Source organism: Mesoplodon bidens (genome assembly GCF_964165515.1).
Source record: "Mesoplodon bidens genome assembly, chromosome: 3".
Taxonomy (NCBI): Eukaryota; Metazoa; Chordata; class Mammalia; order Artiodactyla; family Ziphiidae; genus Mesoplodon; species Mesoplodon bidens.
The window spans coordinates 130,469,591-130,493,160 of record NC_138178.1 but is presented as its reverse complement, the minus strand read 5'-3'; the positions used below and the strand labels follow the sequence as shown (position 1 = coordinate 130,493,160).

The 23,570-nt window shown below is 33.1% G+C and overlaps 1 protein-coding gene across 1 annotated transcript in view; it reads right to left on the bottom strand.

The window, feature by feature from the left end:
- Nucleotides 1-2,718: 2,718 nt before the first annotated feature.
- GPR137C (G protein-coupled receptor 137C) overlaps nt 2,719-23,570 on the bottom strand; it is a gene marked incomplete at its 5' end in the record, with an annotated part of 52,750 nt that continues 31,898 nt past the window's right edge. Inside the window, 8 exon segments of the mRNA XM_081228932.1 lie at nt 2,719-2,933; nt 3,982-4,100; nt 4,270-4,395; nt 5,600-5,749; nt 16,787-16,821; nt 16,824-16,893; nt 16,895-16,903; nt 23,095-23,323. Coding sequence (XP_081085058.1) covers nt 2,756-2,933; nt 3,982-4,100; nt 4,270-4,395; nt 5,600-5,749; nt 16,787-16,821; nt 16,824-16,893; nt 16,895-16,903; nt 23,095-23,323 — 916 coding nt within the window. The 3' untranslated portion in view covers nt 2,719-2,755.

The following is a 23,570-nucleotide window of genomic DNA, read 5'->3' as shown; positions in this document are numbered from 1 at the left end:
CATGATAGAAACTCAATCGGTGTAGTCTGTTAAGAGAGATTAAGAAAACCAGACCTCCAGATAAAAGCACAAACACTTTTATTTTTAACAGTAGTGTTTTGTTACAATTTAGTGAAACAACAAATAAATACATTCATTGGCCACAGCTATACTTTTACAACCAGTTTGAAACTGATTATATAGCTGAGAAACACCATTAAACAATAAAAAAGGCAGCTATGCATAAAAAAGCCACTTTAGCTATAAATTACGTTTTTCATAAAACTACTACCAGCTATAATGAGTGGCAAGAGTTTCAAAATTAATGACCACTCGAAACGATAAAAACAAGTACTGCTAACCACTGTAAAATTACACACTTAAGCAATGAAATTCTCTGTTCTAGTTAATGAACCAAAAAGAAGGTTTGAAATTGTCATCATGTGCTTCAGTGCAGGATGAACAGGGAATCGATAGCCCTTTGATTTTAAAACAACTCCTTCTTTCGAGACCAGACTTAAAGTGCTCCTAGTGCTTTGGAATTTTTAAGCAAAAATTGGGCCAGAAGTTTATCTTTTTTGTCTTTGGTGATATATTGTGGGAGATGTGTATAAGGAGACAAATGCAAGAATTCAGGTACCCTGGTCAGGGGTAAGAAATTTACAAATCTCAGATTTGGAAGAATCAACTAATGCAGCTGAAAGAACAAAGTTATTTTATCTGAAATATTTTTAAAAAGTAACCTTTGCTTATCTGTTCAAATAGGAGCATTATCTAGGGAAGTCTAGGGAAGCTTTACTGGAAAAAATTTACTTTATCACTTTGAACCCCGAGGACTAACAAAGGCAACACAGATCTTCTCAGATAGTTCTAGTTAATTAGATATCTAACATTATTAGGAAAATAAATAGTTGGCATTCTGAAAAGAAACCCAATAATTGAAGTCGCAATCAAAATATACTCAGGTAAGTGCATGTTATGTTGTTCTGTTACTACCAAGGTTAACTTCTATCCTATAAATTTTTAAATAATTTGGTTGCTTTGAGAGAATTGATTATAAATAAACCCAAAGTAACATTTATAAGTTTATGCTTTTGACTGAATTCAGAATCATTTTGTATGATAAAAAGCTGAAATTTCTTTGGCTGTGTACCAGCCTTCCAAAAGATCAAAAGCATTATAAATTTCATTTTTTCTTGGGGTTTCATTTATTGTTATACTTTTATGAAGTTACTGAATCAATTAATCAAAAAGTTGAAAGGTATTTTATGTAAGAGTAGAAATAAAACATAACTTTCTAATCAAAATAAAGACAGAAAAGGATAGTTGTATTAGTTCCAGTTCTGAAGAAATAGATCAGCAAACAATTGTATATATAGTTAGTCATCTTTAAGCATGTTGTGACAACTTCCCAGTGTGCCCATTACCTTGGCATCTTGAGGTATTCAGCATCTACTTCTTTCCATATAGACACTGGTAGAAAGTGCATTTTAAAATTCTCTATTACCTTAGCCTACCATGTATTATTTTTTAGATCCAAGATAGGCCAATCAAGACAGTTTTAATGTAATTCTAAAAGTATTCCAATATTGTGAACCACTGGTTTTATACTTACCTAGTTAGTACATTTACATAAGTTGTTCATTTAGTCTACTGCTGGAATTAATTTGAATTAAATTTAAGTTGGTTTTGCCCATATACAAGATATAAAAATGTGAAAACTAAAGGAGGAATTACATGTCTTACAAAGTATTGCACTTGAGTTCACTGCAATAACGTATCATGATTTAATTTACCTGAGGATAATCCTGATTCAATAGGAATAAGTAAGATTATCTATATTTTGTTTCAGCTAAATTGAATGCCTTTGAAAATGTATTCATGTTTTAACTCAGAATTATACATTTTATGAATAGTTCTTAAATGCATCTCCAACTTGTTTAGTCCCAAGAAGTTTCTACCGAAATCTCCCTATGCAAAAATTACTATTGCTTTCTTGAAGAATCATGCTTAAACTACTACATATATCTTAATCATACAAAATAATCACTTGACCAAATCTACTCAAAGTAGCCACATAATTTTGACTGGTATACTTTCTTCTTGAAGAAATGACTGTGGCTTTCCAAAGAACACTGCTGGTCCTCACTGTAAAGGATTACTACTGTCATTTGTTTAAAATGATTATTTGAATAATTTCAGTTGGTACTGTACAATCATGCTTAAAAGAACTATCTTCAATGATTACAACCTTCTTAGTAGATCTTTTAAAAGAATGGTACATTTGTATGCCTTCATTCTGTGCACTGTTCACACTATAAACTTTATTGGGTAAGAATTCCACATGGAGTACACTGCTGAATATACAGGCTTTGATTTTTTGTAGGGAAATTGCCTCCTAATTTGGTGTACAACATAATATCCCAATGTGAACACTGGGTATGACTTTGGGGACTGCAGTGTACTCTTTCAGGACAAAGATAAAAGTGCAAATATGCAACTACGCATTTGACGTTCCAAAGTCAGGATGTTTGGAGGCCATCAAGTGCCTTAAGATCTAATCCCTCTTTTCTCCCGCTCCAAACTTTCCACTGCACTTCATTTTACCAGGTCGAGGTCAAAAGTAACAGCCGTGTCCCCCACTGGACATGGCCACATTTCCAGGCTTTGTTTTCGGTTGCAACAGATAATGGAATGTTTATGTAGATGTAATTTAAACACACAGGATATACACATTCATGGAAAACGATTGAAGAATCACGACTTGGTAATGCCATCAGTTTTGTGGTGTTACATATAAGCTATGGTGATTGTTCATATCTAAATTACTACAAGTAAAGAGCAAAGGAGCAGTATCTGTCATAGGTCCATTCAGGTGGGGAGAGACTGTGTAACTGTTGCTGCCACACCCAGTCATGGTGCCATACCAGCCCAAACCTTGTGAATTTGATAAACTGCAACAAAAAAGGGCAAAAAAGCCAAAGGACTGTGATCAGGATGTAATAAGTCATGTTGGCATTTTTAGTTTTCAATGAATTTTATAATACAGTTAGTATCGAATATATTGAAATATGTTCTTTGCCAAATAACATAATGGCTCTCTACAAAATTCAATGACTTTTATCTAATATCATTGATTCTATATCACATATTAGAAAATAATGAATTAATACCACTCAAAAGTAGTAGAACTTGATTATCAGATAATAACAATATAGTGCTTATTATGTAGTAGGTTCTATTCTAAGACATGTTTGTGTGTGTGTATATATATGTATATGTGAATATACATACATATGTACAGTATGTTTGCACACACATACACTCATTTAATCTTTACAACAATCCTATCAGATAGGTTCTATTATCATCCCTATCTTACAGATGAAAACAGACTAAAAAAACTGAGGTTAAGTAACTTGTCCAGATGAAGTGAGGATTATAGAAAATGCTACATAAAACTCAAAGCATTAAGGCTTTACATCAAACTTTTACATCAAACTCAAAGCATTAATGTGTGCATTAAGGCTTTCTCTTTGCACTGCCACATAGCTAATGGTATGGACTTGCAAAGATTTTGGAACAAGTAGGGCACATGAAGATTTTCTATGGCATCTAAGCTTTGCAAGAGTTTTATCTAGGGTTTCTCTGTGGATTTTGAACAGCAGACTAGATATGGAAACATATAAAATCACTATAATAGTATTTCTTCCCTGCTCACCAACCCCCATCAGCTCTGAACTAACAAGGAATCCTGCAATGAAATGGTACCATTTTACCCCCAAAGGCATTTCTCAAATAAAGGTAATATATGGGCTTAGAATCAGATGATAATTCTTTATAGTACAGGTCCCATCATGGGTTTAACATCTACTGTTCTAAGCTCCAATGTTAAATGATCTTATTTATTGACATATATCAGCAAATCACCCTTTTCATATTTGGGTTAAAGCTTAGATTTGTTCTTTTGAATCTATGTCAGTACTAATTCAGTACATCTACCTTCCTTCTCTTGAACTTCCCAGTCTTGGCAAATCATCATCACTATCATATCGTCTTGGATTGTCAAAGAAGTATGCTCTGGAACTGTAACTGTGACTATTTATCATGCCAGCAGGTGCCTGTGAACAAAGTATTAGATAGCATAAGAAGATTTACTTTTCAACTAAGAAAGGAGGCTGGGATCTATAATGCTTTTTAGTCTTTGCCAAAAATAGAAAATCAATATAAATGTTCCATTATTTTTTAAAATAAGGAGAACAGACATTAGGTAATATTATGACATCATACCAAGTTCTGGTTTAATCTCTGTGCCCGGAAAAACAGTACCACCGACCATGCTGGCACATGTTCCCACAGAAAGAGGACCATTCCAAATACTATATACTCTTCTCCACTTATGTCTTTTACATGAGCCTGTAAATAGAATATGGCAGAGCAATTTTAAAATCTGTTTTATGTGTAAGAAATCACCCTCCACAATCAACTTGCTTGAGGTAGGGTTAAGTTAAAACATCAACTTACAAGCACATAAAACTCTAAATTAATTTTCTATATTTTATGGTTTCTCATGTAATGATATTTATCCTTTAAAGGTCATAAAAATGCTTTGTTATTAAATAGAATAAAGAGGTACTAACTTTTTCAATACATCAATTTATGAAAATATTTTAAATACATGGGTAATGGGGTAGACGGTTTAGGCCCCATAGTCTAAGGAGAATTATAAAAGAGACTACTGGTTCCAGCTGCTCCAAAGGCAAAATAATTACACTTACCCTGAGTTATACCTGTAGAGAAATGTAACATGCAAGTCGCTCAGCTCTGTTGCTACTTAAAAACATGCTTTTGGGCTTAAACTCCATGTTGGATTTGTTTCTATTCTAATAGATGTGGGAAGAGAGAAATGGGAAAAGGAGTGAAGGGAATCTGCTACATGGAACCACACGTGAAAATTCCTTCTTAGAAAGATAACTGAAATTCTGATAAAATAGTATCCCACAATGCCTTAAATTCAGTACAAAGTTAAATTAATATAAATAAAGATATGACATGTATCCATGTCAAAATGTACTTCTAGGAAAAGGATGGAGAATGCTGGGAAGTCAAATATGCATAGCTAGGACACCAGGAATCACTACAGAACACACCTGGACACCCAAGGAACTACGAATGCTCTCCCATTATCAAGACTGATAATGCCAGATTTTCATAAAAGTCATACATCTAAAACCGAACCAAATATTTAGGTCATCCTAACAAATTAAACACATAACCATATTCACTAGCTAATGACAGGCAACCAATTTATCTAGAGATATTTAAACACTATCCTTTAAAAACTAGTAAAATAGGTTTATGACCAACAGATTTAAGGCACTGTTAGTATTATTAACAAAAAGAAAAGAAAACACTACTTTGGGAGAAGTTCTCTCTGAAGAATGATTTCAAGTGCCACATATAAATGAGGATTTTTAAACATAGAACTTTTAAGTATGATTACTGATAGTAGCTAGAGATTCCATAAAAGTGTTTGTAAGTCAAGCACTTAAAAGGTTCTCCTAGTCAGGCTAACTTCATTATCATACACTTAGATTGGCAATACATGCTAGGTACTTACCTTATCTGAAAGATTATCCCAGCCATAATTAAATGGACTTTCTAATGTATCCTGAGATATGGTGATCACCACCAAATTATAACATGCTCTTGAAGAATAGAGAAGAATGACTACAGAGCCTACGACAACAGTCTGGCACAGAGACATACCCTAAAAGAAAAAAAATTCATCATCATGAAACCCTGCACATTTGTCATGACAAGCCATTCATCCATATACAATATAGTCACCTCTTGCAATGCACTCCTAGAAAACACTGAGTGAGCACCAGTTGAAATAAACTCTTGATTATCTTGCTTTACAATTCCTATTTTTAGAACCACTTGTGTTTAAACTACCCTTTTAATACAAATAAGTTCTTTGCCAACTTGCCCAGTGGCAGCTGGAGGAAAATTTTGTTCTGCCAAGGTTACCTTAAGTAGTATAGGAATAAACAACTTGGCAAAAGATCTGAGCTTTAATTGATGTTAATCAGAGAGGTAGTTTTGTCATAATGAGAAAAGAATGGGAAATAAAAGCATTAGTCCATTTGATACACTTAATTTCCAGTACGATGAAAAATTAAAATAGAAATACAACTCCTGTGCTATTTGCTTTGTTCTATTAGATTTTGTTAGTTGATGTTATTCCTCTATTGATGCTGTTATGTTGATAACAAAATGATGCAGGCACCCAAATGCACTTTCAAATCCAAAATATTTTATTACTAAGGCTTTCACCATTTCCCCAAATACTGTAAATTGAGGGAAATTTGTCCTTCATTTTTTGTTCAGAACTTTATCAAGAATGGTCAACTATTTCAGAAAGGCATGAAACTGACAACAATAATGCTTGTGGTATGTAAAGCACCAAAGCAACACACCTGTAACAGTGTGCATTTATAGCTGTCTCAGTCACAATTTCTATATATAGATACAAGCATCTGACTACTACATCACCCCAAATTTACATACTGAAATATTTATTAATTACTTTCCTTTTATTTCCTCTTTATATTACAGTTAGGGCAATTGCACTGAACATTTGAAGTTATGTGTGTAGGTATGTTAAACAATCTATTAATTTCAGGATAGAAATAGGTTATTAAAATGTTATTAGAAGGGGTCACTGGGTTTGGTAGGATTGAGAACCATTGTTATAACTGATTTCCTTACAAGAACAACACATTTTAGACATATATGAGAAGAAAGCAAACTAAAAGATGAAATATATCTTGAGATGTTGAAATAGCAAAAGAGTACCTTCTCTGAGCTGACCTACTACCATAGCAAAAAGGATGTGTGAAAATAAATAAAATTCTAGCAAGATTAAATTTTTTAATCAAGGCTAAAGTTTTCTACAATGCGATTTTTTATTTTTGTGAATCTCCCTAAAAACGTTGTTAATAAAAAGCTAATCTAAAAGCAATCCAGTTTCCATTTTAAAAGTACTATATTATTAAAGAAAAGTTAGGTAGCAAGAAAAGTTAGAATGCTGTAAGCGTTACTGTCCTTTAATATAACCATAAGTAAATTTACAGTCACTGCTTTGAGAAATAAAGTGACTGCTAAAAATACATCTCATAATATGGAGATACTCTGCTTATACTTGTAAATCCTATAAAAACTACAAAAGTATGAGAAAAGAGCAAAGAATAATATCAAAGCAATTAATAAAATTGCAGTCAAATTACCTGCCTATAACAGAGAAAGAAGCCCACCGATTTAGAAAACAAAATAAGATCCTTCCCACAAAATACAGGATTATAAAACAAAAGATATGGATTCAGCCACCTGGAAAGTGGTGTCGAAAAGTTAAAGAAAATCTTCCTAAACTGAAAAGTCATGACAAACAATTCCACTCAGGAGCAATCCTCAAGGAATGATTCTCCCTTCTTCCACCTCTGACATCTACATACCACATTTTTAGACATTCCACACTTGGCAAGTAAAGAAGAGTTAGACCTCACTCCAGCATGCATATCATTAACTAGAGTTCAGTATTTGTTTACAGGTATTTTTAGATGCAGATATGCAGAAAACTCAACTTACCATTCATTGAGTTTTGACAAATGTGTATACAAATAGAGAACATTACCATCACTCCCGAATGTTCCCTCACATCCCTTCCCCATTAACCAACTCCCCAGCACAAATACTCTCCTGCTTTTGTCTTTTACCACAACTTAGTTCTGCCTACTCTAGAACTTCACATAAATGGAATCATAGGATATGAACTCCTTGTGTAGGTATCATTCACTTAGCATAATGTTTTGAGATTCATCCATGTTGTTGGATGTACCAGTAGTTAGGTGTTTGTATTACTGAGGTGGACAATTAGGGTGACCAACTCCTGGTTTGCTCATAAGTTTCCCATTAAAAAAAAAAAGTTTCCTAGTTTTAGACTGAAAGTCCCACGTCCCCCAAAACTTCTCAGTGCCGGGCAAACCAGGACAGTTAGCCACACTAATTCCACTGTATAATTACATGAATTTGTTTACATGAGAATTTGTTTATCCATTTTTTCTGTTGATGGACTGTTTCTGAACGTTCTTATTCAAATCTTTTTCTGGACATACGCTGCTTTCACTTCTTTTAGGTAAATACCTAACAGTGGAATTGCTGGGTCATACGGTAGGTATAAGTTCAGCTGTATAAGAGACTGCCAGATCTTTTTCCAAAATGGATGTACTTCCAACAAAGTATGGGAGTTCCAGTTGTTCCAATTCCTAGACAACATTTGGGGTTGTCAATCTTTTTCATTTTAGCCATGCTGGTGGATGTTTTGGTTTTAATTTGCATTTCCCCGGATGACTAATGATATTGTGCTTATTGGCCATTTGTATATCTTCTTTGTGAAAAGTCTGTTCATATCTTTGAACATTTTTAAATTGGGTTGTCTTTTTGAAAATTATTGAGTTGTAGGCAGTCTCTATGTATGCCGGAAATGAGTTCCTTATCAGATGTATGTATTGCAAATATTTTCTTGAAGTCTGTGTCTTGCCTTTGCATTTTCTTAGTCTTGTCTTTTGATGGGAAATTTTAAATTTTAATTAAGTCTAGTTTATGAATTTATTCTTTTGTGATTACTTTCAATGACCTGCCTAAGAGATCTTTGCCTATAACCAAATTGTAAAGATAGTTTCCTGTGTTTGGTTTTAAAAGCTTTAGAATTTTTTCAGTTATATTTAAGTTTGCAATCCATTTTGAATTTTTTTGTGTGTGTATAATATGAGATGGAGCTAAAGTTTCATTTTATTTCATGTGGATAACCAGTTCTTCCAGCACTCCTAGCTAAAAAGATTTCCTTTCCCTTTGAATTGCTTTAGCTTCTTTGTCAAAAATCAAAGACTACATAAGTGTGGATTGTTTCCAGGCTCTCTATTCTGTTTCATTAATCTGTTTCATGCCAGTAACACACTGTCTTAATTACTGTAGCTTTATACTAAGTTTCAAAGTCATGTAGTCTAAGTCCTCTTCTTTTTCAGAGTTACCTTCTGCACTGTTCAATATAATAGCCATTAGCCACATGTGAGTACTTACATATTCACATTTAAACTAAATTAAATTAAAAGATCGGTTTCTTTTGGACTAGCCCTCTTTCGAGTGCTCAGTAGTCACATACTGAATAGTGCAGATATAGAACATTTTCATCATTGCAGAAAGTTCTATTGGAAAGTGCTACTTCTTAAGTATTTTGGGTCCTTTTTATTTCCATATAAATTTTAGAATAAACTTGTCAATTTCTATTTTTAAAACCTCAAGGTAGTGTTATGATTGGGATTGCATTGAATCTATAAATCATTTTGGGGAGAATTGCCATCTTAAAAATACTGCATCTTCTAATCCATGAACAATGGTCTTCATTGATTTATGTCTTTTCAATTTTTCTCAGCATTATTTTATAGTTTTTAGTATAGAGGTATTGCTTGTTTTTTGTAAAATTTATTCCTAAGTATTTTGTTTTTTTATGCTATTAATGTTATAGAATTGCTTTTTGAATTTCATTTTCTAACTGCTCCTGGTATATATGAAAATACAATGTAATTTTGTATTTTGACCTTGTATCCTGATAATTTGCTAGTAGCTGTTTATTAGATTCCTTAGGATGGTTTACATAAACAATCATGTTATCTACAATTAGAGACAGTTTTACTTCTTAATTTCCAATTTTATACCTTTTTGTTTTTGTTTTATTAGAATATTGAATAGAAATGGTGAGAGTGGGCATCCTTGCTTTGTTCCCAACCTTAGGGGCAAAACATTCAATACTTTAAGTATGACACTGATTGCAGGTTTTTTATAGACCTCCTTTATCAGGTTGAGGAACATTCCTTCTATTCCTTATTGGCTGAACATTTCATTGTTATTTTTAAATCATGAATTTTATTCATGTTATTAAATTTTTAATAATCATGTTATTTTAAATCATGAATTTAAAATTCATGGTGCTGAATTTTGTCAAATGTTTTTTCTACATCTATTCAAATGATTATTCGGTTTTTCTCCTTTATTCTCTCAACGTAGTGAATTACAGTGACTGATTTTCAAATGTTAAACCAATGTTGCATTCCTTGGATAAACTCTTTTTAGTCATGATGTATTATCCTTTTTATATGCTGCTTAGATTCTGTATCTCTAAGCATAAGGGATACTAGTGTATAATTTTTATTTGTTTAATAATGTCCTTGTCAAGTTTTGGTATCAGAGTAATGCTGTTCTCATAAAACATGTTAGGAAGTGTTACTTTCTCCTCTATTTTCAAAAGACTTTGTTTACTATTGGTGTTATTTCTTCTTTAAATATTTGATAAAATTAACCAGTGAACCATCTAGGTTTGGAGTTTTGAGGGAAATTTCTGATAACAAATTCACTTTCTTTAATAAATATGGGGCTATTTATATTTGGTATTTTATCTTTAATTAATTTTGTGATGTTGTATTTTTTTTAATTTGTCCATTTCATCTAAGTTGTCAAATTTATCCACAAGGAGTTGCTCATAATATTTCCTCATTTTTCTTTTAATGTCTATAAGATCTATTGTGATTGTCCCTCTTTTATTCATGGTATTGGCAATTTGTATTTTCACTCTGCCTTTTTTGGTACATCAAATTTGTTGATCTATTAGAAGAATTAACTTTTGGCTTTAATTTCTCTATAGTTTATTTTCTGTTTCATTGATTTCTATTTTTATCTTTATTATTTCAGTCCTTCTACTTACTTTGGGCTAACTTAAAAACAAAAAACAAAAAACTTTTTCATAGTTTCCCCCAGTTGTTTCTAAGGTGAAACCTTAGGTCACTGATTTTATATCTTTCTCCTTTTCTAATATAGCATTTAAAGCTGTATTTTTCTCTTCAAGCATTATTTTAGCTGCATCCCACAAATATTGGTATATTGTTTTTCACTATTCTTCAGTTTGAAATATTTTCTAATTTCCCTTGTGATTTCTTCTTTTTCCCATGGGTTATTTGTAATTATGTTGCATAATTTCTAAATATTTGGATTTTTAAGAAGATATCATGTTGTTATTGATACTTAATTGCATTGTGGCCAGACTACATTCTTTGATTCCAGTCCTTTTCATTCTTCGATTGATACCTGTCTTATGGTCCACTGTATGGTTTATTTTGATGGCCATTTCCATGATCAACTGAAAGGAATGTATATCCTCCAGTTATTGGGAGTCAGTTGGCTCAGGGGTGTTGATAGTGTTGTTCAGATTTTCTATGTCTACTGATTTTTTCTTTTATCAACTTCTGAGTATGGGGCATTAAAATCTCCAACTATGATTGTAGAGATTTTTTCCCCCTTTTTTTCTTACTATTTGTTAAGTCTTTTTTCCCCTCTTTATTCCTACTATTTGGCTTCATGTACACATTTATGATTTTTATGTCTTTCTGATGAAATGTACTTCTTTATATTTGGCAATATTCTTTGCTTACCTTTTTATATCTGGTAATACCCTTTGTCTTGAAGTCTCTTTTATCTGATATTAAAGTGCCTTCTAATACTTACTGAATGAATAGTATATTAGTTTTCCATCTGATTATTTTTAACTTATATCTGTCTTTATATTTATTTAAAGTGCATTCCAGAAGCCAGAGTATAGATGGGTCTTGTTTTTTTAGAAATTCATTTTGATAGTCTCTACATTTTAACAGGAGTGTTTACTCCATTAACATTTAATATAATTAGTGATATGTTTAGATTTAGGTCTTACATTTTACTATTTGCTTTCTGTTTGCCCTTCTTGTGCTTTTTTGTTGACATTGTTTATTTGTTGCTCCTCTATCCATCATTTTCTGCATTCTTGTGGGTTAATTGAATATTTTTTAGAACTCCATTTTAATTTATCTATTGAACTTTTAACTATACTTTTCTATTTCTTTGTTTTGTTTTGTTTTGCTTTTTGCCTTAAGTGGTTGTTCTAGGGCAACAGTTCTTAAAGTGTGGTCCAGGGACCTTAAAGATCAAAATCAAAATGATTTAAAAAAAGAGTACTAAGATGTTATTTGCCTATTGTATTCTCATTCTCTTTTGTATACACAGCAGAGTTTCCCAGTGGCTCTATGACATGTGATGGTGTCAACACTCTGTGTACATGTGTGTTCTTGTGTTTTCTAGATTCCTGATATAATAGAATCAGAGTATAAATATATGCATTTTCAGAGATTAACTCAGCTTGTTCTCTGTAATTTTACTGGGTTCTTGTTAGTTTTCTTTGGTTATACCTGCTATATCTGATAAAACCTCATTATTACCAAACAAGTAGTTATTTTAAAATCCTAAAATTTTCCTTGTATCTACATGGCAGCACAACAAGAATAGGTACAATTTACAGATTTGTTTTATAATATTTAAGAATTTTTTTCAAACACTTAAAAGTTTTTTAATTTAACATTAAACTATTTTAGAAATTAATCATTTTACTCTAAGATGAAAAATTTATATTTTTTTTCATATTTAAGAATGGATTATTGGCTGAGGATTGGGGACTTAGTGTTTCACTGGTACAAAGTTTCAGTGTGGGATGATGAAGATGTTCTGGAGATGGATAGTGGTGATGGTTGCACAACAGTGTGAATGTACTTAATGCCACTGCACTGTACATTTAAAAATGCTTAAAATGGTAAATTTTATGTTACGTATATTTTGTCACAATAAAAAATATTTTTCTCTACATACAGCTTCTTTATTTACCTCTAAGATGCTGAGAAAGATGAAAGTGTTAGAATTCTCTGGTTCAATGAAGAAAGAAATCTACATCAAAGTAATTGGGTGAAACTGATTTCTTGTTTTGTTTTATCAAATGAAGTGCAATGAAAACTAACTTTCAATAGGTTTTATAAACGTTAATAACTTACCTTATTGTGTCTGCTGCGACAGAACATTATGTCCAAGTTAAGCTGCAGCATCATTTTGAGACCAATCATTCAGAGTATAAAGCACAAGGAATTGAAATTTTAAATGCAGGTGTGGTGAGCACTTTAAACACCACGAATTGTTTTTATTACTTTCCAAACTAGAAATTAAAAAGCCACTCAGGCATTTTACAGGTTAAATTACTATATTGCATTGGCTGGCGAAGCACTCATAGTAGATGAGAGACTAGTAAAGCCTTGTACAGTTAATATTGCTGAATGCCTGCTGGATGAAAAGTCCATAAAAGAAATTATGGCATTGTCATTTTCCAAGATAGAAATTCACTGATTCAAAGATTTAGCTGAAAACATAGTGATTTAATGTATTGTCAATAGACTTGTATTTTTGCCTTACAAATATATTAATCTGATATAGAAGGACTAATTTTGTTTATATTCATCAATTATATTCATAATTTTTTTATGTTCAAAATTCATTCATCATTTTGTTTATATTCATTCAGTAGCAACTAATCATCCAAGAGGGCATTCTTTTATGTCAATGCCTGAGAAGAAACACAAGTAGTACTGAAATATTCAAAGTGTTGAAAATTCTTCTGATTGTTTATCCTGGGCCAATTGTACTGATAATCTCACTAATGGTACAAAAGCAATGGTGGGTAAAACTTTCAGTCTTAGCACAAATCAATGCAGTGTCACCAAACTGTATTGTATTCTTCACTACTATGCACTCCCAGTTAAAAAAGAAAGCTTCACTTAAGAATCTCCTTGATGAAGGGACTTCCCGGATGGTACAGTGGTTAAGAATCCACCTGCCAGTGCAGGCGATACGGGTTCGATCCCTGTTCCAGGAAGACCCCACATGCTGTGGAACAACTAGGCCTGTGAGCCACAACTACTGAAGCCCGCTCACCCTAGAGCCCGTGCGCCACAACTACTGAGCCCGAGTGCTGCAACTACTGAAGCCTGTGCGCCTAGATCCCGTGCACTGCAGCAGGAGAAGCCACTGCAATGAGAAGCCTGTGCACCACAACAAAGAGTAGACCCTCCTCTCTGCAACTAGAGAAAGCCCACGCGCAGCAATGAAGACCCAATGCAGACAAAAAAAAAAAAGGAAGAAAAAAAGAATATCATTGATGAAGCAGTGAAAATATTTATTAAATACTGAGCCTAGAGTACGTGTCTATTTAATATTCTGTGTGATGAAATAAGACACGCAGTTAAAGAAATTCTGCTGCATCCTGAAGCATAGTAGTTGTCTTGAGGAGAAGCACTTATGTGATTACTTGACTTGTGAGCTGAACTAACCTCTTTTTTCATGAAATCCCATTTTCTACTTAACAGACAACTATGGCAGACAAACAATGGTTATTCAGACTTGGTTAATGGGCATATATTTTTTGAAAAATAAATGAAATGAGCCTGTCATGTCAAAGAAAACATCTGACAGTATTTATGGCCAATGATGAAATATGAACTTACAAGTGAAAATCAAAACTTTTGAAAAATTGTAAGCATTTGTATCCACTGTAAGACTGGCAGCTTCCCAAAACTTAAATACTTTTCTGATGAGATTGCTGGTGATATTAACAAATGTGATTTAGGTTACTATCTAATGAAATGTATCAACATTTTGAAGATCTGTGACCACTCTTTTCTAATGATCAATGCATGATGTTACAAACTCATTCAAAGTGCAAGATAGACCAATGGAGAGTACAGAAAGTTCACTAATATCATTTTAGATTCCACACGGCAACTAACCTTTAAGAAACCTCCACTTCAGAGTTTTGGTGTAGTATTAAAGAAGAATATCCACAATTATCTGAAAAGGCTATTAAAATTCTCCTCCATTTTCCAACTACATATATTTGTGAGGATGGATTTTCTTCATATACTTCAACCTAAACAACATATCACAACAGATTGAATGCAGAAGCAGACATGAAAATCCAGCTGTCTTCTATTATGTCAGACATTAAAGAGATTTGCAAAATGTATAACAATGTCAATCTTCTCGCTATTTATTTTTGTTTTGGAAAATATAATTATTTAGCATAAAATATGTTATTCATGTTAACATATAATGGATTTATTATTGGCATTTTAAATGAATTAATAAATGAATATTTTTTAAATTTCTCAATTTTTTTTCTAAAATGTATATATAGGTAGATATAATCTACATAACCAAAAGCTCTTTGGGGTCCTCAATAATTCTTAGGAGTGTAATGGGATCTTGAGACCAAAAAGTTTGAGAATCACTGCTCTAGGGATTATAATATATATCCTTAACTTTTCACAGTCTAAGCAATAGTTAATATCATACCACTTGATGTAAAATGTAAGAATTTCAACCATATAGGCCCTGTCCTTGATGCTATAGTGCTATAGTTGTTATATATACTATATAGAGAATTATGTATGATATCTACATATGTAAGCCTCACATTATGTTATAATTTTTGCTTTGCACAGTCACATTTATTTTAAAGAAATTAAGAAATTATATTTACCCAAATATTTATTATTTCTTGTGTTCTTCATTCCTTCCTGAAGGCCTAAAATCCAAGCTGATTTTATTTCCCATCAGTCTGTAGATTTTTCTTAGCATTTCTTGTAGTATAGGTCTGTTGGTAATGAACCCTCTTAGTTTTCTTTTATCTGAAGATGTTTTTTATTTCTTCATCATTCTTTATGAATATTTTCACTTGATGTAGATTTCAGAGTTGACAGCATTTTTCTTTCAGCATTTCAAAGATATTGTTTCCAAGTTTTCTGGCTCCATTATATCTGATGAGAAGTGAGTGATCATTTGAATAAATGTTCCCTTATGTATATGTCATTTTTCTTTGCTCTCAAAATTTTCTTTTTCTTTTTGATTTTAAGCACTTTGAGTACAATGAACTTAGGTAAGATTTTCTATATATTTATCCTGATTGGGCTTCGTTGAGCTTCATGAAACTATAAATTTATATCTTTCATCAAAACTGGAAAATTTAGGTCACATTTCTTCAAATATTTTTTTCCAATCTCATTTTCTCCTTCTTTTCCTTTGGGAGTACCAATTATACATAATTTGGCCCTGAAGCTCTGTTCATTTTATTATCATCTTTACCCCCAATATCCTCTGTCCTTCAGATTGGATAATTTCTTTTGATTTAAGTTCATTGACTCTTCTTTCATCTCCAATCTGCTGCTAAGCACAACTAGTGACTATTTAAATACTGTATTTTTTAATTCTAAAATTTCTGGTAGTTTTTAAAAATAGCTTCTATTTCTCTGAGATTTCTTATTTATTCATTCATTCAAATATATTTTCCTTCACATCCTTGAGCATATTATAAAATCTTTGTCTGATAAATCCAACATCTGGGTCATCTGTGGGGGACTGCCACCAATGATTGCTTTTTGAGTTCTGTTTTTTGTTCTTGAGTATGAGTTAAATTTTTCCTGTTTCTTCATATATCTAGAGACCTTGGATTGTGTTTTGGACATTGTGAGTGCCATGTTTTAGAGTCTGGATGCTGTTATAGTCCTCTGAAACGTATTGATTTTCCTTTTTTTCCCTTAAATTTTTTTTATTTTTTTATTTTTAGCAAATAATTAACCTGGCTAGACTCAAATCCCAAACTATCTCCCATGAATGGATAGCAGCTGAAATCTCAGTTCTTTATCCTTTCTTTATCCTTAACTGTGCTGCTGCTTGGAGTATGTCCTGCACATGCTTAGTTCAGGTATCAGATAAAAATTTGGCAGAGTTTATAATCAGAATTTGGAGCTTCCTCTATCTGGCTATCTTCTTCCCGAGATTTCCCACTCACTTTCCATCTGGAATAGTTTCTTGAATTTTGTCCTATGATTCTTCAAGCAAGTAAAATAGCAGGTTTCTCTTCAAGTTTTGGCTGCCCCATGGATGGGACTTTCCCTCAGGCTAGAAGCTGTAAAAAATAGGAAACTCACTCAGTGTCGGTTCCTTCTTCTAAGGGGTTGCTCTCCAGTGCCTTCAGTGCTTTTTATATTTTGTCCAGAATTTATCTTTGCTTTCTGTAGAAGGTTGGGTCCAATGGAAGCTACTGAGCCAATACCAGAAGTAGAACCCTGCACATAGTTTTTGAATTCATCTCACAAATGCTACTTCCATTTTGAAATTAGAATGCCAAACTAAGCATCAAAAATAAGAAAATAAGGTAGTCTCAATTAATAAATTTTAAAATGTATTTTGATAATTATAAGGTCTAAAACAGTCTCAAAAAGAGTTTCACGGGCCTCCCTGGTGGCGCAGTGGTTGAGAGTCCGCCTGCCGATGCAGGGGATATGGGTTCGTGCCCCGGTCTGGGAGGATCCCATATGCCGCGGAGCGGCTGGGCCCGTGAGCCATGGCCGCTGAGCCTGCGCGTCCGGAGCCTGTGCCCCGCAACAGGAGAGGCCGCAGCAGTGAGAGGCCCGCGTGCCGCAAAAAAAAAAAAAAAAAAAAAAAAAGAGTTTCACGGTGCTAAGACACAATGAAATTAGATCTCTGGCTCCTATGACCCTACCATTACAGAATAGATGGCTTTTAGTGGATGGACCTTATGACCATGGAAAAATAAAAAATTCTGAAAATGCTGGCTGGTCTAGTAAAAGAGTCTAGAAGTATAAGGGAAAGCTACTTGAGCTTAGGAGTAGATAAAATATATAAACCCAGGGTTGTAAGCAGGGATTTTTCAAATGGGACAAATGTGTGGAGGGTTGGCTCAGCAACAGAATAGAACAGAATAGGAAATAAGGCTTGGGGTATAAGAACTGGAGTAATGAAAGCAGTAAATTAAAGAAGTACCACAGCTTAAGATAGATAAAGAAAATCCCAGTGACTCAGGAGAGAAATTATAACAGAATATTGGGAAGGTGGCAATCATTCCTATTACAGAGGATGATGCAGCCTCTATTTTTTTTTACCACCATCCTCACCAAATTCTGGTGAAGTCATATTTCAGGATGGTGGAAGTGAGACACTAATGGCATTTTAGCCTATTTCTTTAATTATGGCCTAAATTACCATACACTCCTTCATTAGTCTTATAGGATCAGCTGGTCTGCATGAAAGATCAGAAATGTAGTTTAGCTGAATGTTATTGTGTTTCTGCAAGATGCTAACGATGCCTCCCATCCTAATACATTAATTAATATGGCTCAAGGATTGAGTGAACATGGGGCAGAAAGGTTTACATAGTAATTAAAACTGTTAGACATTCGGGAGAGAGAGAGAAAATGCATTATTTGTAAATGGCTAACTGGGCAGGGAGATAAGCTGACCTTGAGTCAGATAATGATTCCTTTTACACTCTTATCCAGGTATAAAATTGTATGTGTCCTTGACCAGAGGTGTAAGGCTGAAAGCTTAACTTTTATTCCCACCCCACCTTTGAGTGGTCTTTCATGTAGATAATTCTAACTTGCCATTATAGGGACTAAGCATCTACCATCGGTTTACACCTTTTTGTGCCAATCAGTTATTTTTTCCATTAAAAATGATATGTCTCCTATATTCTTATAAATATGCTTATTTTTTTCTAAAATGGAAAGGAATATTAGAATAAAAATAATTTTATTGTGTGCATTTTAATGTTAAAAGTTATAATTCTGATAGAAGTAAATAAATTCAAATATACCACAGAAATCATACAAATAAAGGCAAAGCAAACAGCAATAAAAAAACCTTAATGGGAGAAAAGGGCCAATACCAACAAACAATCATATCAATAAATATAAACTATTTGTTTACCCTATAAAGAGTTTATATAAAAAACTATAATATTTTGTTTAAAGTTAATGAGACACACTTGAAATGTCAGCAATAGACAAAAACTTAAAAGCTAATATCAAAAAAAGAAAAAAAAAACAAATAAAAAGGCCATTACATAATTTCAACAATACATGTTCCAAAAATTTCTAAGAAAAATGAGTTAAACAATGAAATATAATCTATCAGAGACTTCAACCCTTACAAAATCTGTGTGGGATGGGATATAAATAGAGTCAAATAAAATTACAATAAATTATTTAAAAGAGAGATCCTGTTCTTCAGTAATCCTTATTCTTTTACACTGTTCCTTTTGAGAATTTGATTACATATATAGGATCTGTCTCCAGATACAATTTGCCAACAATTTCAGGTATTCAAGAACTTCCTGAAGCCACATTACCATCCCTTAGTACACATTAGGATAATTATGGCTAACATTTGTAAGTTAACGCATTCCCAAGTGCGAGGTATTATACTAAACACTTTATATGCATTTTAATTTAATTCTTATAACACCTTTATAAGGTAGGTACTACTTTTACCCTCAAACAACTTATGAGATCAATACTGTCATTTCCATTTTACAGATCAGGAGAGTGATGCTTAGATGTACTGTTACTTGTGCAATGTCATACAGCCAATGAACAGGAGAGATGGGATTTATTTAGATCCTTATCTCTCTGATCCCAGGTTTCCAGCTCTTAATCACTATGATATACTGTCTCTCACTAAGGTCTTTTCATATTAATTAAAAAATCAATATACCTGAAAAAGAGATATAAACATATCCCAAAGTATATCCAATCCCATTTTTTATTTGTATCACCCTCATTGCAAAAGAGAATTTGAAGTAGTTACAGAGATACACACAGAATAAAAAATAAACATAGGAATGTGCGGGGGTGGGGGTAAGAAAGTGAGATGAAACTAGAGGTAGACCCAGAACCAAATATGAGTATCATAAGGTCATCTACGATTGATATAAAGGTGAGTCACATATTTGCCTCTGAACAACATAGTAGCCAGGGAAAAGAAGAATTTAATCAATAATGTTTTACCTAGTACTGAATTGGAGGAAAAGATCTTTTCTAGGGAACATTGATTGTATGGACAATATCCTTAAGAACATAATACAGTAGAGACTTTAAGATAAATGTTTCTTACAAGAATTTCATACATATTTCTTGATGTAGGCCAAAGCATAATGTCACAGTATATGTTGGGAAAGACAATTCTATCCAGGGTACAATGTAGTCTCAGAATACAATTCTGTAATGAACTGGATTGGGCAGAGGAGAAGATATGGAATAGACAGGGAAATGGACAGACTGTACATACTTCAGGTAATTTTTCCAGCAATTAAGCCTTTGAATTTAACAGTTGATAGTAAATTTTTTCTAACAAGAACCTGGAGTACAGAAATTCTACATTGTTTAGTAGGCCACATTCATATGCATGGACAATCAAGCAGAAGGTAAAACTGATAATTTCTTATGGAGGTTAGGGGGCCTGAAGAGGACAGATATCTGAATTTTAGACTTTCCACCAAAGGGAGTGTAGAGATAGTATCTATCTATATGTAGAGATAATGTGTAATTCGCACTGATGTGTAAATATGTAGTATTTGAGACATGGCTGGAATCCAAATAGAAAATTTTCTTTTTTTGTTGTTAAATAAGAATGTTGCTATAATATAACAATATTATGGAAAGCTGCCAAGGCAGTACTTGAGAAAACATATTGCTCTTAATACCTTTATTAGTTTACAAAATAATAAATTAAGTATCTATATAAGAACATAGATATGGAAAAATGTAACAAAAATTAAAAAATGAAAGAGCAGAAATAAACTATTCAAATTGACAATAACTAATATTTAAAACGCAAGTTAGAGTTGCTACTTTGAAAAAGACCCAAATCACAGCATTGTTCTAGTTGCTAAAAGTATAAAATTAAATTTAAAAGAATTCAGATAGAGAGTTATTTCTAAATTTTATTCTGGAGATGGAGGAGAAGGGACCAAATTGAGGTCATAAAAAGGGGTAGGGTTTCCCTGGTGGCACAGTGGTTGAGAGTCTGCTGCCGATGCAGGGGAACACGGGTTCGTGCCCCGGTCCGGGAAGATACCCATACCGCGGAGCAGCTGGGTCCGTGAGCCATGGCCGCTGAGCCTGCGCGTCTGGAGCATGTGCTCCGCAACGGGAGAGGCCACAGCAGTGAGAAGCCCGCGTACCGCAAAAAAAAAAAAAAAAAAAAAGGGGGGGGGTAACATTAGAGTTATGCCTTTAAAGTTGGGTAAGATAAGGACAAACAGGAATAGAGCACTGGGAGGGAAAAACATTCCTGGAAGATGAAACGGCCTAAGGATATACAGACAGGGAAGCATATTGTGTGCCATTTAGAAATAAGGTAGGTAAGATTGGTTGAGACAAATCATGGAGGATCTCATTATCACCAAATATGTAGAAGAAGGAAGGAAGAATAAAGAGAAAAACAGACTGAAGTCTGAACTTTAAGGAAACTCTCTGAGAGATAGCAAGAAACAAGGTCAGTTTGAAAGTGGAGGATATAAATGCTCAACAGACATTTGTTGATTGAATAAAAGAAATGGCCATGACTATATGTTGTTATAGAAGTCAAAACACAAAAATGAGCCTAGTGATTTTACAAAGAGAAGGTGAAAGCAAGATGACATACTACTTGAATAAAGAAGTTTATAACCTAATTTAGGAAGACCAAGAACTATGGAACATATAATACAAATAATCTAATATCTCATATTATATTTACCTTTATAGGTATGTATTTGAACATGTTTCTCTGTAGTGTTCCTAGAGAATTCTGAATCCATGTACCTTTTAAATTTAATACCTTTCATATGATAGCGAGGGAAAGGTATTTGAAATAATTCTGGAGGAGTTATCAGATGAACTTCCCTCCTGAAACTGGCAAATTAACTCTATTCAGAGAATTTTCTATATCAGAGTGAGTAAAACCAAACTTAGAAAGTTGCTAGGTATTCAGAAAAGAAGCCCTTTAAATTCAACCACATCTGTGTATGCTTTATCACTAGACAACAAGAGGTATGGATTCTATGGTGATGTTATCACACTATGAAAAGATGCTGTTGCTACACCAAAAGGTTATGCACCACAACAACAGTGAGTGTATTATTCTTAACACTGAAACTGAAGCCAGAGTTAGCTAAAATATTTAACTTTTAGGAAGTAAAATTTAGAAGTTGAATAAAATAATTCTCTGGGTGAGATTAATGGGTTGAAAGTAAGTCTGTCTGTCTATCTGTCTCTCTCCTCTATTTCTATTTTTATTTCTATATTTATATTTCTACTGATATATGTTTAAAAAATAAAGGTAACATCTCCACGTAAACTTAAAGGACAAGTTAATTACCATGCATTTAATTAACTTTAGTAGGACTATATTAAGGATAATAACAATATAGAAGTCTAAAAATATTTCAGAAGACTGTTCCGTTTAAGACACTATCTTGTTTATCTTCAGTGAATAGGCAATGATGCCACATTAAAGCAAGCTTGTATGTATGCATAAGCCCAACGAGCCCAACACCACTCTGGAAGCATAGATGAGGAACTCAGCCTGCGATGGGCTATGAGCCAATATCCATACATCTACACCCCACATCCAATGCCATACATACACTGGGACACTGATTCATCACTCAACCACATTGTCAATCAACAACAGTAGAAACATTCAGGGTTTTCTGTTAATAGGTTAACACTGGCTTTTGTTTACTGACCCAAAGTATAAGGAAAGGGAGAAGCAAGGCATTTATAAATTTAGTCACATGACTAGCTGTTTCAAATGTCGTAGGGACTTCATATTATGGGGTGAAGTAACATTTTCTAAACCTTTATACAAATAAACACCCCTTTACCAATATGACATCTTAACATTGCTAACCCAAATACAAATAGACATGATGCAGTAAATTTGTTTAACGGCAATACTGTCACCCTTACTGATGAAATCTTGTTAGTATGGCTTTGTATATTAGACTATTTGTGATACATTCGTATAAATTCTGGTTTATATCATTTAATTAGCCTCCAGTGTAGAGGATATAAGTCATAGAAAATACAATATGCTCATCATGAGCTTCTTTTTTTTTAAAAAAAAACATTGTTTAGTAAGGGCTAAGTTTTGAATACCTTTTAATTTCTTGTGATCATTCTTTCACGCTCAAAAATGTACCTGACATTCAGAATGCTTTCTGAAGAATTATAAAATTTCCATTAAAATATGGTTCATAGGATGAAGATTTGAAGTTAGATTTTCAAGTATAAATTTAAGAAATATACTTACCTTTGATTCGAGGTAGACATTTGCTGATGACATTTTTGTAATTTTGCATATGTAACTAACTAAAGAGATGGCACAAAGAATAAACAGGCTATCGTTAATTAATGCTCGAACAAACACAGTCCATTTCAACTGATTTTCTGGGACATCTCCGTGGACTAGCATTGCACAAGTCAAGTTCACCACTAAAAAGAGAAGGCTTGCCAATATAAAGCCCAAATGCAACAGAATTCTGAAAGAAAAAAATGAGTTTATTAGATGTTTATAAAACTAATGAGAAATTAAACTTAATACTGAATTCGCGTGTACTTACTTTAAGTACAATAATTCCTTCAGTTTAAACTGCTTGTAATTTAATTTAATACAAATTTAATAATTACTCAGAGTTACTTGGGATATTTTTGCCATTATGGAATTAGTATCTAAGCCATTTAAAAATGGCATGAGATTCTAAAGCACTAATTTAAAAATAATCTCAT